General features: G+C 40.4%; 1 protein-coding gene across 1 annotated transcript; it reads left to right on the forward strand.

The window, feature by feature from the left end:
- The first annotated feature begins 10403 nt into the window (after positions 1 to 10403).
- On the forward strand, positions 10404 to 18576 carry LOC118822573 (potassium voltage-gated channel subfamily A member 2). The gene is made up of 3 exons (XM_036591711.1): positions 10404 to 10485; positions 11621 to 11984; positions 16745 to 18576. Exon 3 carries the CDS (start codon positions 16836 to 16838, stop codon positions 18321 to 18323), a length of 1488 nt encoding a protein of 495 aa, XP_036447604.1. The 5' UTR covers positions 10404 to 10485; positions 11621 to 11984; positions 16745 to 16835; the 3' UTR covers positions 18324 to 18576.
- The last annotated feature ends 334 nt before the right edge of the window (positions 18577 to 18910 follow it).

An 18910-nucleotide genomic window follows, 5' to 3' on the forward strand; every position in this document is an offset into this window, starting at 1 on the left:
GTAACAACTCAAAAGAGTCCCTTGAGTGTTTGAATGGTTCTTCTCTATGATCTTAAAAAAGGCTCTTCAAAGGTTCTAGTAAAGACAATGGTTCCCTATAGAACCATGAACACATAACCACCATGCTTAAACTGTTCTGTGCATGGTGAAATTGTTCTTCAGATTGATCGAGAATGTGTTGTATATAGAACCTTTTTGAAAACAGTTCTATATACCACCAAAAAGGGTCCTGCTGTTGTTATAATATCGAGCTTACAACAATAAAAGAACCCTTTTTGGTGCTATATAGAACCATATGCAACACATTCTCCATCAATGGTTCATGGTTCATGGTTCTATATAGGACCATTGTCTTTGCTAAAGAACCCCAGGATCTTTTTTGTAAGATGTAAAGATGAAAAATCTGTTCGATATGGTCCTAAATGATTCTGTATAGCACCAAAAAGGGTTCTTTTATTGTTGCAACAATAGTTCCATCAGTGTTTGATACTATAAAGAACACTTTTTGCCAAAAGTGGAACTTAATTTGTGCCAGAACAAGCCAGATCCAGCACATCATTCACATTTACATTCATCTGTAGAGCTGCATCAAAAAAGCTCCATAATATTTCCTACAAACAACAATGTATAGTACTGTGTAAAAGTCACCCTCCTTAATGACCCTAATTAACCCTTGAAATGGCAAAATGGCTGTTAAGTACAAGTTAGTGATTTTTCAAGAGATATTAATGAGGAGATTAGACAGAAGATAATACACTTACATAATAAAGGAGAGAGTCAAAGTGAAAAAAAAACAGGAATTTCAAATACTGGAGTTCAAAATCTCATTAAAAGCTACAGAGTAAATGGGGCTCCTAACAACCACCTGAAAGACCTGGTAGACACCAAAACTGCCCCCATCAGATAAACAGCACTTAAAGCTTTCATCTTCGAGAGAGAGGAGAAAATCAAGCTGCTTCAGATCAGCTTCTAAGACTGAACTTTAGAGGTGTGTCTGCAGTTACTCACTTGCCTCAAACCGTGTGGAGTTGTTGGGCTAAAGTACACACACAGTTCAGACTGTTTTAGCTTTTTGCTAATATACTTTAGTCCATGTTCATAGATAACAGTGAGTTATTCAGTGTCAGAAACCACATAATTAAGTCAATCAGAGATTAATAGACATCTCCACACAGTTTGAGGTCAGAGTGTTATGATTTAGGCCTGCAGTTAGCGCCATGCTAATTGGTGAGGTATAAGCATCCATTACTTGTTAGCTACAGGTCTTAGAGGTGGTTGTTAGGAGTCCAGTTTTCTCTGTAGCTTTAATTTTTTGAACTCCAGTTTTGGAAACTGTTTTTTCCACTTTGACTTGACAAACATGTCCTGAGAAATCAATAACTTAGCCATTTTGGCTTTAAGGGTCAATTAAGGTCATTAAGGGTGGGCTCTGACTTTTACACAGTACTGTATGTTGTTGTTTGTAGAAAATATTATTAAGCTTTTTTGGATGAAGCTTTACAGCTTACAGTTACTGTGGATGTGGATGTGAATGTGGTGCTGGATCTGGCTTGTTCTGGCACATATAAAGCCCCATTTTTGGGCAAAAAGGTTCTTTATAGTACCAAACAGTAGTGGTACTATTGTTACAACAATAGTGGAACTTTTTTAGTGCTATGTAGAACAATTTAAGATATTTTAGAGCAGGTTTTAGTCATAGAGAAGAACCATCTAACCATGCAAACCATGAACATTTGAAAACCTTTTGTAGGCTTAAATGGTGAAATGGTTCTTCTATTGTATGCTTGACTTTAGCAGAACCCTTTTTCGTGCTATAAAGAACTGTTTTCAAAAAGGTTCCATGTAGAACTATATACAACATATTATCCATCAATCTGAAGAACGATTTCACCAAGAAAAGAACCATTTAAGCATGCAAATGGTTCTTTTAGTGTTTATGGTTCTATAGGGAACCATTGTCTTTACTAGAACCTTTAAAAAAGCAATAGTTTTAAGAGTGCAGTGAAGAACCATTTAAACACTCAAGGGGCTCTTTTTAGTTGTTGTGGTTCCTCATATAACCCTTGACTTTAGTAAAGAACCCTTGAACAACCACTTTTTTAAGGGTGCAGATAGAAGCTTCCATTACTTGTTAGCCACATTAGTCTCATAGCTCCAGCGCTAAAGTGAAGCAAGCAAAGTTCAGACACCAAACATGTCCTGGCTGATTGACTACGTTTGGAGTAAAGGTGTGGGGGGTGCGGGTGAGGGGGATTGATTTTTAATCAGATTATCTCTTTAGAGAGTCTCCTGAGCGCAGGTCTCAGGCCGAGCTCAGAGTGTTAGCGAGTGCGCAGTGGAGGATGAAAGGCAGCAGAGGAGCTTCTTTATGACCCTGACGGATGACGGTTGTGACGTCTGTTTCCACGGCAACCGTGTTGCGGTGCAGATGGACGTGGACCGCTGTTTCTCACCACTGGGGAGACAGCATCGACAGGAAGTGACATCATACTGGGTGACTAGATGGAGCCCCCCTCTCTGATTTTCATTCTCTCTCTATCTCTCCCCATTCCTTCTCTCTCCTGTGTCTCTTTCTCCTCTCCCTTCTCTCCTCTCTCTCCCCTCTTCTTTCTCCGTTCTCTTTCTCTCCATTTTCTCTCTGTCATTCCCCTTTCTCTCTCTCCTTCCCTCTCTTCTCTCTCTCTCTGTTTTTCCTGTTGCTCTCTATCTCTCCCCACTCCTTCTCGCTCCTCTCTTTATCTTTTATTTCTCTTTTTCTCTCCCCCTTCTCTCTCTCTCACTCCCTTCTTTCACTCTATCCCCTTCTCTGCCCCTCTATCTCTCTCTCTCTCTCTCTCTCTCTCTCTCTCTCTCTCTCTCTCTCTCTCTTTCTGAGTATTAAATATTAAAGGCAGTATTCAGTGTGTATGTTGGTGTTTCTCTGTGGGTTAAAGTACTTCTGCTCTCAAAAAGCTCAGTGTTTCACTGCATCCTGAGCTAAACTACTGCTCACGACTCCACAATCACTGTTTACAATCACATAAAAACATTGATTACAGATAAATCAATAAATATTAGTCCTGAAATATTTCACAGGTTTCAGATAATCAGTGTGACGCTGTAAATAAAAATGTAGAAATGTTAGAATGTGTCCAGAATGATAGACAGGAGATTCTAAAATGACCAAGAACGCTGTAGAACATTGAGAATGAAGTTCTGATAACAATAATATCTAGGATTAAGTTCTAATAGAAGTAACATCCAGAATTAAGGTACAGTAATAGCAGCACAGTATTCTCATTCCCATGCCTTATCTTGTTCCCACACCTTACTAAGTTGTGGCCACAATATGTGGCTATAATTTAATTGTCTTATTCTCATGTCTTGCTAAGTCATGACCGCAACTTAATTATCTCATTCTCATGCTTTACTATTTTGTGACCATGAAGTCATTATCTCATTTCCGCATCTTACTAATTCATGGCTATGAGTTAACTATCTGGTTCCCACACCTTACTAAGTTGTGGCCTTAAGTATCTTGTTCCAATGCCTTACTAATTCTTGATCACAGCTTAATTATCTTGTTCCCACACCTTACTAAGTTGTGGCTGTGACTTATTCCTACACCTTATCAATTTGTGGCCATGGCTTATTTATCTCATTCCCACATCTTACTAATGTGTGGTTATGACTTGAGTATCTTGCTCTCACCTTAAGTTGTGGCCTTAAGTATCTCATTTCCATGCATTACCAAGTATCGCCCTTAATTATCTCGTTCCCACACCTTAGCTTGTGGCTATGACTTAATTATCTTGTTCCCACAACTTGCTATGTCATGACCACAATTATCTCATTCGCACACCTCACTATGTCATGGCCATGACTTCATTATCTCATTCCCTTGCCTTACCAATTCATGGTTATGACTCCATTATCTGGTTCTCATACCTTACTAAGTTGTGGCTTTGACATCTTGTTCCCACACCTTAACAATTTGTGGACATGACTTGTGTATCTCGTTCCCAAACCTTACTAATTTGTGGCTATGACTTAATTATCTGGTTCTCACACCTTACTAAGTTGTAGGTACGGCTTAGGTATCTTATTCTCACCTAAGTCGTAGCCTTAGGTATCTCATTCCCATTCCTTACTAAGTCTCAACCACAGGTTAATTATCTTGTTCCCACATCTTACTAATTCATGCACATGACTTAATTATCTTCTTCCCACACCTTGCTAAGTCATGACCACAACTTAGTTATCTCATTCACACACCTGACTGTGTTGTGGCCATGACTTCATTATCTCGTTGCCATGCCTTACTAAGTCACAGCCACAGCTTAAATATCTTGTGCTCACACCTTACGCCATGTCTTGATTATCTTATTCGGAAAGGTTATTCAGTCATGACCACAACTTAACTATCTTATTTGTATGCCATACTATGTCATGACCATGACTTCATTATCTCATTTTCTTGCCCTACTAATTTGCTATGACTTAAGTATCCTGTTCTTTCACCTTACTAAGTTGTGGCCATGACTTAAGTATCTTGTTTCCACACGTTCCTAAACCATGACTACAACTTAATTATTTTGTTCTTACAACTAACTAAGTCATGGCCATGACATATCTTTTCCCCCACCTTACTAAGCAGTGGCCATGACTTAATTATCTTGTTCTCATGCCTTACCATAGCCAAGTAGCTCTTCCTCATGCCTTACTAAGTCATGGCCATGACTTATTAATCTCATTCCCCCACCTTAGTAAATAGTGGCCATGCGTTATCTTTATTAACTAGGGATGTCAGCAGCGGGGTTCTGTAGAATCAAGTAAATTCACTACATCACTTTTGTCAGAGTATGTGTGGCTCTCATTTACACAAACCCTGCATCACCCCTCTCACCATCTGTTTACTTCCAACCCTGTCTGAGTCAGAGTGGCAGCAAATGGAGAGAAAGTTCCAGAGGCCCAGAGAGAGAAGTACCAGTTTCGGAGCTGAATGATCTCAGGGGCTTTTCCTCAAATACACTGCTGTTGTGAATCAGCTCCCCTAACGGTCTAAATTATCATATTGACTTTTCCAATGGATCATATCCCACAGTTCTGAAACCTTAATGGAAATTTTACCTTCCAGCCAAAAACAAGAGAGTCTGAGGCACCACTGAAATGACTGCTACAGCAGCCTGGGGTTGTGCTATTAAATAAATACTTTCAGCAAAAAATACAATTCTCCCACATTCTCCACTCTTACAATACAAATGTAGTGGACCAGCCAAGATATGTTTGGTGTCTGAAGTTTGCTTCTTTAATTTTAGCACTGAAGCTACGAGGCTAATGTAAAAAGTAGTGGAGTGTATACCCCACCATTTAGTATGGTGCTAACTTCATGCTTAAATCATCACATACTCGCTTGCAAGCTTACAATAGAAGAACCATTTCACCATTGAATCCTGCAAATGGTGTTTGGTTGATTCATGGAATGTATCAATGGTTCTTTGAATGCTTAGACGTTTCTTCTTTATGACTGAAAATCTGCTCTATATGGTCCTAAATGGTTTTACATAACACCAAAAAAGTTCCACTATTGTTGGAACAATAAACCCACTACTGTTTGGTACTATAAAGAACTTTTTGTTGCGAAAAGTGGGGCTTAATATGTGCCAGAACAAGCCATATCTAGCACCATGTTCACGTCCACATTCACATTCACATCTGTAGAGCTGCATCAAAAGAAAGCTCAGTTTCCCACAAACAATGTAATGATGTGCTGTCAGACATTACTTACAGTTAGCACAATGCTAATTGGTGGTCTAAAAGTGTCTATTACTTGTTAGCTACATTAGCCTTGTAGCTCCAATGTTAAAATTAAATAACGTCTTCAAGTGCTATTCCTTCAGTGTCAGATTGACATCAGGGTAGAATTCTGCCAATTTTCCAAAATTCCTCCGTAAGTCAGTGCATGAGTTGTAAACAGAGTCATTAAGAGTGGTTTAGAGTGAAATGGTTCAGTTTTCTTTACAGTGGTGGTGATAGGAACCAGGGGTCGCCATGACTACAACACAAATACAGCCATTTTATTTACTATCCATAACCACCAGTGAACCTATACATGTCTTCTGAGTTTTATATGTAATGTTGATGATGGGAAAATAGTGTAAAATCTGAAATAATAAGTCTTCTTTGGGAACTACATAGCCTCACAACACCCTGCCTATTATGTATCCCTCCACCATGAACAGAGTTTAAGACTACAGTATTCTCAAAACTATCGTAAAACAATGTCTCAGTCATCAGGCAGTGTATTCATAACCATTTCATGTAATAACTTTCTGTGAGGGAGCTTTTAGAAGTGGACGTCTGGTTCCTATCACCACTAATGTGATCAATTCTGACTCTAGAACAGAACATTTCACACCAAACCACTCTGAACGACTCAGACTCAATGCTTACATCTTAAGCATTTAATTATGCAGAATTTTTTAAAATTCTTCTCTTTTTTACAGTAACTCCAGTGTGAGCAGAACTTTGACGGAGTGTCTCCATCAAAGACACTCGTCCTTCCCAAAAAAAAAAAATACAGCAGCAGCAGCAGTGATGGTGATGGAGCTTAATCGGGACTTTTATGGATTTTTCCACTGATGGAGAAAATGGGAGCTGAAATCTCATTCAAAATCAATGACCATTCAGACTGCATACAGAACATAACCTCAAACACACAGAGCCTGGAGCACATACACACAGAAAAATAAAGGTTCCTAAATGGTTCTTGGCTGGTTCTTGGACATACGTTTGTTTACATGGTTCAAATGTGCCCATAATTTCTACATGGAATAAAAAATGCATCAACACAATTAGTGGCTTTTGGTAGGTTTAAGTTTAAGTATTATTGCTGTATATATTAATAACACTAACATCAACTGTAATATAATTGCATTCATTACAATGTATTTTAAAATTGTAATATTAATTAATTTTAATATGAATTAATTCAATACACAGGTAAATATTTTGGCAATAATTATAATTTTAAACAATTACCATTGTATTACTGTTAATATTAATTGTAATATAATTGCAATTATTATAGTACATTTTAATATTAATAGTAAAACTAATTCATGGAGTAGGCAATTATTTAATATTGATTAAGAAATACATAGATAGATAGATAGATAGATAGATAGATAGATAGATTTTCAGACCACATCGTACGTTGTTTTAAATGTTTTTATGCACGTTGCATCGTTGCATGCAATTACATACTTCCATCAGAGAGGGCTCCAAAACCCCAAATCTTTCATAGTGTTTGCTTTAGGGGAATTATCTGGAAAGGTTCTTCAGAAAGCCAAAGATAGCTCTTCTAAGACATCTCTCCAGAGAACCCTTGTTTTTGTCCTTGTTTATCAGTTTATGACAGGCAGAGAGATGAAGGCAGTCTGCTGGTTCAGGTGGTTTGTGAAATAGATGGAGGTCAGAGGGTGAAGAAGGAAGAACATCTCTGAGTCAGTGATTGTAGAGGACACAGAGGAGAGGAGAGAAGAAAAACAGAGCACTCTGATATTGATTAAACAGGATTAATGTAGACCTGCTCAATGCACCGCTTACTGAGATGTTGGTCTTTGCAGTGCTGATAAAACAGAACACTGTGGTATGCAAATTAGCACAGTTGGTAATGTGTGCTGTGTGAGTCTTGACCAACCACAGCTCCAGACTCCAGGTGTTTTAAGAGGTATTTATATTTGAACCAAATGATCAGTCATATACATCTACACTCACTTTCCATTTTATCAGCTCCACTGCCCATATAGTTTCATTTTGTAGTTCCACAGTTACAGACTGTAGTCCATCTGTTTCTCTGCATACTTTGCTACCCTGTTCTTCAGTGGTCAGGACCCCCACATACAGGGCAGGTATTATTTGGGTGGTGGGTCATTCTCAGCACTGCAGTGACACTGACATGGTGGCGTGTTAATGTGTGTTGCGCTGGTGCGAGTGGATCAGTCACCACAACTTTACTTGTACTTGTAAGCAGCTTTTTCAATGCATGCTACGGCTCGACTCAAGGTGACTCGCCTTTTTTGGTTTTAGGCAATCTGGTACCTGGTAATATTTTTGGTATCAAAACTGGTTGCAAGCAAGCTAAGCCCATACCAAAAGGTGGCGTAAAAAACTGCAGACTGCTGATTGGATGGAAAGAATCCCTAAACACATATGCTAATGTTAACTACCAGGTTAGTGTAGGCTCTTGTGCCACCTTTGAGCAACAAAGGTTGTCGTCTAAACTCTGATGTAGTTTTCCCAAACTCTTATGCTTTTTTCAGCAGTATTTTGTCTTGCCTCCCTATGAACAACATTTGTCTCCTTCATGTCACGGCAGCTTCATGTAGGGTTGCTATGATGACCAACTACGTTGAGTGGGCGCTATATCTGCAGCAGAAAATAGCTGGTGCCAAAAGCAAGTAGAGTCAAGTAGAGCCGGGTACCGTGCAGTGGAAAAGCAGCTATAGATATTTAAAGTGATTATGTTCTGATCTATTTAAACATGAGGCATTCATAATGAGCCAAATATATTAAAAAATAATCATTTATAAGGTATTTGCTATTAGGAGGAGTCTGTCCCAAACCAGAAATAACCATAAATTTACACTTTTTTCAATTTTTAAGATCTTTTTTAAGATCTTTTTTAAGTTTAAGATTTTGATTTAACGTGTTTAAATAGAAAAGCTTTATTCAAAAAATGCTCATGTCACTACTGAAACACACAGTTTTAGTCTGTAGGTGGAGCTTATTATGCCATGCCCCTGCATTTTAGAGCAGGAAGTGAGACTGTATCCCTGTCCCTCATGGCCCCATGGTGAGCAGTTAGATCCCATTGTTTTGAAGAAAATGAGTAAAAATTCTGATTGGATAATTTTCAGTTGGTCGTTTAAAAATTTTGTTTCCAACCAAAACTTAACAAGAAAATAAGGAAGGAAATACACTTGCAGAGCTTAAATACAGCAGGGTTTGTCCTGTGCAATCATGCACCCTGTCCCTATGTGTTCCTCCAGTGGAGTTCCTGTTTCCTGATCTCATTCTGTTACTATCCAGATGATCAGAGAAAGTCCTGATCTCAGCAGCTGTAATAAAGCCAGACTAATGCAGTGCAGCAGTGCAGCTGTGTGCACTCATCATAATGACCTGCTTACCTCATAAATAACGCTCCTCAGAAAAACCCTGTGTGTGAGATGTGTGGAGAGATTGAGATGCTGGTAGATGGACGAATGTTTGTGTGGTTACTATATTATGCAGAGGGGTTCCTCCATGGCTTTTTTTATTATTATTATTTTTTTTTTTATTAATTTCTGTGACAGAATTAGAAAGTAATTTTTTTTGCTACTGATACATGTAAACGAGCTCTGTTCTAATTGGCTGCCTTATATTGTGCCTAGTTTAAAACGATGTACAGGCTGAAACACTGGGCAGGGCTAAACTGTTGTAGGCTGAATGGGCAGGGCTAAACTGCTGTAGGCTGAAAGGGTGGAGCTAAACTGTTGTAGGCTGAATGGGCAGGGCTAAATTGCTGTAGGCTGAAAGGGTGGAGCTAAACTGCTGTAGGCTGAATGGGCAGGGCTAAACTGCAGTAGGCTGAATGGGCAGGGCTAAACTGCTGTAGGCTGAATGAGTGGAGCTAAACTGCTGTAGGCTGAATGGGCAGGGCTAAACTGCTGTAGGCTGAATGGGCAGGGCTAAACTGCTGCAGGCTGAATGGGTGGGGCTAAACTGCTGTAGGCTGAATGGGCAGGGCTAAACTGCTGTAGGCTGAATGGGTGGAGCTAAACTGCTGTAGGCTGAATGGGCAGGGCTAAACTGCTGTAAACTGAATGGGCAGGGCTAAACTGCTGTAGGCTGAATGGGCGGGGCTAAACTGCAGTAGGCTGAATGGGATCCTTGAATGATCCAACAAAATATTGATCAAAACTAAAAACTGAAATAAAAGTCTTTTGAGGATATTTTCCTGCATCAACTGGCTGTTAGAAATATTAAAAGTACAGTACACAAAATAAAACAAATACAATAAAACAAGAAAGAACTGAACAAAATGTAGAAATATAAATAAAATGTAAAAATTACAAAATGTGAAAGTAATAAACAAATTTATGAAAGTACAGCATACAATGCATTAAAGCAAAATAAATACAGTAAATGTAGTCAAAATATTATATTTATGCACACAAATAAGGCAATACGGTGCAAAAACATAAGAAAAAAAAACAAACCAAATGTATTATATATTATAGTGTGCACAAATACACCGTTTAGAAAAGAAAAAATAAAAAGAGAAGAAAAAACAGGAAAGAAACAGAAAAACTTTTCCAGCTTTCCTAATAAAAACAGCAGCGCGGCTCCTTTAAATGGCCCCCCCTGCCGGTGGGGAGGGGCAGGAAGGGAGCAGCGCCCAACTGCCGCCCGAACCAGCAGAGAACGATGAGGAGCAACGAGAGGAGCGCAGGAGGAGAACGAGTAAGAGAAAAGAGCATGCAAAGAGAGAGAGAAAGAGACATAGAAACAGAGAGAGAGAGAGAGATGTGTATGTGTGTTTTTTGCATGCTTTGCTGTGCTGCTGTAGTGCTCGGTTTGGTCTTTCTTCACCAAATCTACGTATCTGCCCCCTCCAGAGCGCGCGGAGGTGAAATGCGCAGTGCACCAGGGCTCGTCGTGGATTTGCCCCATCCTAAAAGCGCCGGAGGGCAAATCCACGCGAGTCCACGCGAGTACCCCCCCCGCCCCACCAAGCCCTGCTGCACTGCGCATTTCACCCAGCCTGCTCTGTAGGTGGGACCTATCAGCAGATTCCACCGTGTTGCCCCTTTCTTGTCATTTAACCCCCACTAGGCTCCTACCTGGGGCAGAACAGGGCAGAAAACTGCCCCTACCTTCCTCTCTACACCCCCATTTTTCCCTTTCTTGCCCTCCTTGCCCCCTCTCTTCATCCTTCCTTTGCAGATATGTGTGATGAGGAGAGATCCTGGAGGCGCTGAGCTCAGCATCCTCCCACACAGCACTGTTACAGCATCTCTCTCTCTCTCTCTCTCTCTCTCTCTCTCTCTCTCTCTCTCTCCCCCTCCCCCTCTCCCTCTCTCTCTTTCCTCTTTCCTCCCATCTTATTCTCTCTCTTATTCCCCCCTTTTTTCTCTATCTTACCTTTCTGTCGTACTCCTTTCTTTTTCTCTCTGCATATCTGTGCTACCGCTCTCTCTCTCTCTCCATCTCTTATACATCTCTCTTTCTCTTTCTCTCTATCTGTTCTACCTGTCTCCAACTTTCTTTCCATCTTTTTTCTCTACCCTCCCCCCCACCTTTACCCCTCTTCTTCTTCTCTATCCTCGCTCTTTTTTCCTTCTCTACCATAACCTCTGTTACCTCTTCTACTATTTTCTGTCTCCCTTCCCTACCTCTCCTTCCCATTTTTTCTCTCTCTGTGTATGTTCTCTTTCTCTCTTCCTCTTTCTCTCCCTCTCTTATTCTCTCTCTCTTTCTTTTCTTCTTCTCTATCCTATTCTTTCTCTGTTTTTTCCTTCTCTATCATAATCTCTCTCTTACCTTTTCTACTTTCTCTCAATATCCACTCTCTCTCCCCTCCACTCCTCATACTCAGGTGTCCGGTGAGGGAGGGCACTGCACGTTTTGTCCGTAGAAAGTGATGGACATGACGGACGAGTGAAGAAGGGCAGGTGCAGAAGGACAGGTGTGGACGGACAGGTGCGGAGGGACAGGTGAAAGCTGGCCGTGCTGTTTTCTCTGGGCCGGCGCATGCTGCAGCGGGAGTGTTTGGGCGGATCAGCAGCACTGCAGCAGAGGAGCGCGAGGGAGAGAGAGAGCGAGAGCAGGAGAGCGAGGAGAGAGAGACAGAGCGAGGGGAGAGGAATATTTTCCCCTGGAAAGAGCCCAAACTGCCCCAGCAGGTGCAGATGGTGGGAGCTGATTTGCCCCGTGTGGTCAGACACTGCTGCAGTTCAGAGGTGAGTCTGGATCAGGAAGACTCATTCATGCATTACAGGCGAACGCTGGAGTTGCTCTGCTGCAGTGCTCAGTCTGCATGTTCCTCACACTCTGTCTTTATCACACAGTCACTAAAACCATACCTGATTTTTTCCTATCGACATTGATTGGCTTTTGCATCCTTAGTGCGAAACATAATGTAATATAGATATAAAAACAGTGTCTATAGTGTGTTATGAATTGTAGCAGTGATAATATGGGGGTGTTGTCAGTGTTTATAGAACATTATGAATGCCAGCAGTGATGATATATGGTGTCTTGTGTCTGTAGTGTATTATGAATATCCATAGTGTGTTATGAATGCTAGTAGTGATGACATAGGGTGCTGTGAATGTCCCTAGTGCATTCTGAATGCCAGTAGTGTGTAATGGATTCCTGTAGTATTTTGTGTTTATAATGTCGTATGAATGAATATCTTTTGTATATTATGAATGTTTAGAATATGTTATGAATGGTAATAGTGATAATATACTGTGTTATGTGCATGTTTAGTGTTTTGCAAGTGTCTGTAGTGTGCTATAAATATCTATACTGTGTTATGAATGCCAGTAGTGATAATATAGGCTGTTATTGATGTATACAGTGTGTTATAAATGTTTTTAAAGTGTCATGAAGGCCAAAAGTGATTATATAACATAATATTTGTGTTGTTTGGTAAGTGTCTGTAGTGTGGTATTATTTTTGTTTAGAATGTGTTATGAATGCCAGTAGTGATAACATAGGCTGTTATTAATGTCTATAGTGTGTTATAAATGTTTGTAATGTGTTATGAAGGCCAATAGTGATTATATAATGTAATGTTTGTGTTGTTTTATAATGTGTTTGTAGTGTGGTATTATTGTTTAGAATGTGTTATGAATGCCAGTAGTGATAACATAGGCTGTTATTGATGTCTATAATGTGTTATGAATGCTCTGTTGTGAATGTAGTGTATTAAGAACATGTCAATTTTTTGGCTAGGCTAAGTGACAAAATAGCTTTACAGATGTACAAATAGTGTCTATAGTGTTTTATGAATGTCTGTAGCGTTGTTGTTATGAATGTTTAGAATGTGTTACGGCTGCCAGTAGTGATAATATAATGTGTAATGTACATCTGTAGTGTTTTGCAGTTGTCCTTAATGTGCTATGCATATCTATAGTGTGTTATGAAGGCCAATACTGATAAAATAGTGTGTTGCACATTGTGTATTAAGGCTATGTCACATTTTGGTAGAGGTGTAAAATAGTTTTTGCATTCTCAGTGACAAAAAGACCATTATAGATGTACAAATAGTGTCTGCAGTGTGTTATGAACGGCAGTTGTGATAACACAGGGTGTTGTCAGTGTCTGTAGTACAACCTCAATTCCAAAAAAGTTGGGACGCTGTGTAAAATGTAAATAAATGCAAATAAAAACAGAATGCAATGATTTTCAAATCTCATAGACCCATATTTTATTCACAATAGAACATAGAACACATATCAGATGTTAAGAGTGAGACATTCTACCATTTCAAATATTAACTCATTTAGAACTTGATGGCAGCAACACATCTCAAAAAAGTTGGGACAGGGCCATGTCTACCATTGTGTAGCAATCCTTCCTCTTTAAACAGCAGTCTGTAAACGTCTGGGAAGTGAGGAGACCAATTGCTGGAGTTTTGGGAGAGAAATGTTGCCCCATTTTTGCCTCTTGTAGAATTCTAGCTGCTCAACAGTCCTGGGTCTTCTTTGCCGGATTTTTCTTTGCGCCAAATGTTTTCTACTGGACTGCCAATTCAGCAACCGGACTCTTCTTCTGAGACGTTGTCTGGATGGGAGCATATGTTGTTCTAAGACCTCTATATCCTGTTTAGCATTGATAGTGTCTTTCTGGATGTGTGTGCTGCCCTCACCATAGGCACTAATGCAACCCCAAACCATCCGAGATGCAGGCTTTTGAACTGTGCACTGATAACAAGCTGGATGGTCCCTCTCCCCTGGAGTCCACAGGACACAATGTCTGCGGTTTCCAAAAAGAAATTTTCCTTCCAGCCCAGAGAAGACGGCAGAGTTTCTGGATTGTGTTGATATATGGCTTCTTCTTTGCATGATACAGCTTTAACTTGCATTTGTGGATTGCACGGCGAACTGTGTTCACAGACAGTGCTTTCTGGAAGTGTTCCTGAGCCCATGCAGTAATTTCCAGTACAGAATTATGTTTTTAATGCAGTGCCGCCTGATGGCCCGAAGATCCCAATCATCCAATATTGACCGTCGACCTTGACCCTTGCATACAGGGATTTCATCAGATTCTCTGAATCTTTTGATGATATTATGTACTGTAGATGGTGGGACATCCAAAGTCTTCGCAATTTTACGTTGAGGAACATTTTCCTCTCCAGTTTTTGTAGATTGGTGAACCTCTGCCCATCTTTGCTACCGAGAGACTCTGCCTCTCTAAAATGCTCTTTTTATACCCAGTAATGTGAGTTAGTTGCAAATTGCTCCTCTAGCTGGTTTTTATTAGTACCACTTACTTTTCCACCCTTTTGTTGCCCCGTCTCAACTTTTTTGAGATGCGTTGCTGCCATCAAGTTCTAAATGAGTTAATGTTTTTCATGAAATGGTAAATTTCTCACTTTGAACATCTAATATGTGTTCAATTTTCTTTTGTGAATAAAATATGGGTCTATGAGATTTGCAAACCATTGCATTCTGTTTTTATTTACATTCATTTACATTTTACACAGCATCCCAATTTTTTTGGAATTGAAGTCATATATTATAAATACCAGTAGTGATTATATATGGCTGTCTGTAGTGTCTGTAGTGTCTAAATTGCATCAATAGTGATAGCATGGGGTGATGTATATAGTGTGTTCGGAATGCTCTGTTATGAACATAGTGTATTAAGACTATATAGCATTTTTGCAAGAAGTATAAAATAACCTTTGCATCCTCAGTGACAAAAACAGCATTATAGATGTACAAATTGTGTCTATAATGTTATTAATGGCAGTAGTGGTATTATAGTGTGTTGTAACTGTGTATAGTATGTTATAAATGCCAAAAGTGATGATATATGGGTGTGTGTAATGTCTTGTGTCTGTCGAGTTATCAATATCCATAGTGTTATGAATGTTAGTAGTGATAAAACAGGGTGTTGTTAATGTCCATAGTGCTTTATGAATGCCAACACTGATAATATAGATAATGTACTGTAGTATACTATCTATATAGTAGTGTTTTGGCCTATGTTTTTAATATAATGTAATGTTTGTATTTCTTGTAAGTGTATGTAGTGGGTTATGAATGTTTTTAATGTGTTATGAAGGCCAGTAGTTTTAATATAATATAATGTTATATTGTTTTGTAAGTGTCTGAATGTTTAGAATGTGTTATGAATGTCAACAGTGATAATATACTGTGTTATATACATCTTTAGTGTTTTCCCCGTAGTGTCTGTAGTGTGTCTGTACTAAACATACTTTTAATGTGTTATGAATGGCAGTAGTGATAACATAGGCTGTTATTGATGTATATTGTCTTATTAATGCCAGTAGTGATGATATACTATACTGCAAATGTTATAATCATAGTGTATTAAGACGCTGTAAAATCTTTGCAAGGGGTATAATATAGCTTTTGCATCTTTAACAATAAAAATAGCATATAAAGATAGTATCTATAGCGTGTTATCAATGTCTGTAGTGATAACATAGGGTGTTGTTATTGCCAGTAGTGATAATACAGTGTGTTATGGATGTATGTAGTGTGCCTTGAATGTCTATAGTTTGTTTTGAATTCCAGTAATGATAATGTAGTGTGTCCTAAATGTCTGCAACATGTTTTGAATGTAGTGTATTAAGACCATATTTAAGTGAAGGGTGTTAAATGATATTTGCATCCTCAGTGACAAAAATAGTGTGATATAGATATCCAAAATGTGTTCATAGTGTGTTGTGAATGTCAGTAGTGCTATTGTAGTGTGTTGTAAATAACTGTGTTTTGCAAGTATGCTATGAATGTCTCTAATGTTTAATGAGTGTTTATAGTTATGAATGCCAGCAGTTGTGTTGTAACTGTCTCTAGCATGTTATGAATGCCTCTTGGGCTTTGTAAATGTATATAATGTGTTATGAGTGCTGGTAGTGATAATACAGGATGCTTTGAACGTCTGTAAAGTGTTGTGGACCCCTCCCTTTGATCCACGTTAGAGCTGATTTAAGTAGCAACACCAGCTAGCAGTACATACTGTCCTGCATCATATTCCCTGCCTCCACTCAGAATAGCAAAAGCCTGTGATCAGTGATATTCAAACCTCCGGTGCTAATGCATGCTGGGAGTGTTTTGGTCCAATTCGATTGTAGGGCACTCAGAGTACGATTAGGTTTTACAGTGCATAATTGAACCCTGAAAGGAATGATACATTTTTACCAAGGAGAGTATTGATCTTGCAGACAGATAAAAGCAAACACAGGGTATCCCAGCAGAATTAGACGTCGGACTGCTTCATCTTTTATAGATAATATAAGACGCATGAACTCATTTGGAGTGCTGTGGAGTTGGAGGTCATTTCAGCATGAATTTGGAAAAAATTAAGAAAGAATCAGATGATAGATGTTTAAATAAGCTCATAAATAAATAAACAAATGCTGGATCAAAAATAAATTGAGGCATAACACAAAGAGCCTTTGGAGTGCTTGTGTAAAGAGCATTTTATAACCATTATTTTTCTCTCTTTTTGGTTCTTGTAGTTAAGCCTGGATGCTTACCTGAAGTGCAAGAAAGAGTGAGAAGGCATATTCTACCTTCCCCTCCCTGTTCTACACTCGTCTCAGACACAGCATGACCGTTGCGACCGGTGACCCTGTAGATGAAGCGGCCGCTCACCCTGGTCAGCCGCAGGATGTTTATGACCCAGAACCGGACCATGAGTGCTGCGAGAGGGTGGTCATCAACATCTCGGGCCTGCGGTTCGAGACACAACTCAAAACTCTGTCGCAGTTCCCAGACACTTTGCTTGGGGATCCAAAAAAGAGAATGCGCTACTTCGACCCACTTAGGAACGAGTACTTCTTCGACAGGAACCGGCCCAGCTTTGACGCCATTCTCTACTACTATCAGTCTGGAGGGAGGTTGAGGCGGCCAGTCAACGTAACATTGGATATTTTCTCTGAGGAGATCCGCTTCTATGAGCTTGGGGAGGAAGCCATCGAGATATTTAGGGAGGACGAGGGTTTCATCAAAGAAGAAGAGAAACCCCTGCCGGAGAACGAGTTTCAGAGGCAGGTGTGGCTGCTTTTCGAGTATCCGGAGAGTTCAGGCCCAGCCCGGATAATCGCCATCATCTCTGTCATGGTCATCCTCATATCCATCGTCAGTTTCTGTCTAGAGACACTGCCCATTTTTCGCAATGAGGACATGGACATGCAGAAAGCCCACATGGTCAATTCCAACTCCACAGCCAGCTACACATCCACCTCCTTCACTGACCCCTTCTTCATCCTGGAGACACTCTGTATCATTTGGTTCTCCTTTGAGTTCCTGGTCCGCTTCTTTGCCTGTCCCAGCAAAGCAGGGTTCTTTGTGAACATCATGAACATCATTGACATTGTGGCCATTATCCCTTACTTCATTACCCTGGGCACTGAACTAGCTGAGAGCCCAGAAGACGGCCAGCAGGGGCAGCAGGCCATGTCCCTCGCCATTCTGCGGGTCATCAGGCTGGTGCGAGTCTTCAGGATCTTCAAGCTGTCTCGGCACTCCAAAGGCTTGCAGATTCTGGGCCAGACACTCAAGGCTAGCATGAGGGAACTTGGGCTGCTGATCTTCTTCCTCTTCATCGGAGTCATCCTGTTCTCCAGTGCTGTGTATTTCGCCGAGGCAGACGAAGCAGACTCACAGTTTGTTAGCATCCCCGATGCCTTCTGGTGGGCGGTGGTCTCCATGACAACTGTAGGATATGGAGACATGGTACCCACAACCATCGGAGGCAAGATTGTAGGGTCCTTGTGCGCCATTGCTGGAGTGTTGACCATTGCACTGCCTGTACCCGTTATCGTGTCCAACTTCAACTACTTCTACCACAGGGAGACGGAAGGAGAAGAACAGGCGCAATACCTCAATGTGACTAGCGTGCCCAAGATGGATTCTACGGAAGACTTGAAAAAGAGCCGCAGTGGCTCGACCATGAGCAAGTCGGACTACATGGAGATCCAGGAAGCCGTGAACAACAGCAATGAGGATTTCCGTGAGGAGAACCTCAAGACTGGCAACTGTACTCTTGCTAACACCAACTATGTAAACATCACCAAGATGCTCACTGACGTATAGCTGCCTGGGTTTGTCTTTCTAGGGGAGGGAGAATAGAAAACCTTTTGGGAAGGGATTAACCACCCTTGCTTTAAAGGCTTTAGGAGCCTAAACTGCCAGGATATCTGGAGAGGAGATCAGAGAAGAAGCTATCGGAGGCGAAGCATTGATAGAAAGGACGTCTCCATTGCTTTCCCCACCTTGTCCCTCCCTCATCCAACATGTTTGGAGGGTAGTGTCCTGCATCTCTGTTTTTAAGTGTCTGCATGGAGTTAGTCTTATCTGTGTTGACGGTTTCAGTAGTCGTCCTGCTTGTAATGGTAGCCAAAACGTAGCCAAACCACTAGAAACAACAGTAGCATAGAGAGAACGTTCCTGTACCCTCTACTCCCTCCAACTGCCAACTAGTAGAGGACTTTTCCTCTCCAATGGAAACGAGTCCAAAGAATTAGGACACCTTTGGTCAATTTGTGTCTGTGGGGATGATTTGTGAAGGAAGAACGAAATCGGAGAACGGAGTTTCTCTGCGAACACGCTTAAGCTTACTGCCAGTCCTGCCAGCTTTCCACATGCGAAAACTTAAGGATATTACATTCCTGGACCCTTTG

Source organism: Colossoma macropomum, unplaced genomic scaffold (genome assembly GCF_904425465.1).
Source record: "Colossoma macropomum unplaced genomic scaffold, Colossoma_macropomum, whole genome shotgun sequence".
NCBI classification, from domain to species: Eukaryota; Metazoa; Chordata; class Actinopteri; order Characiformes; family Serrasalmidae; genus Colossoma; species Colossoma macropomum.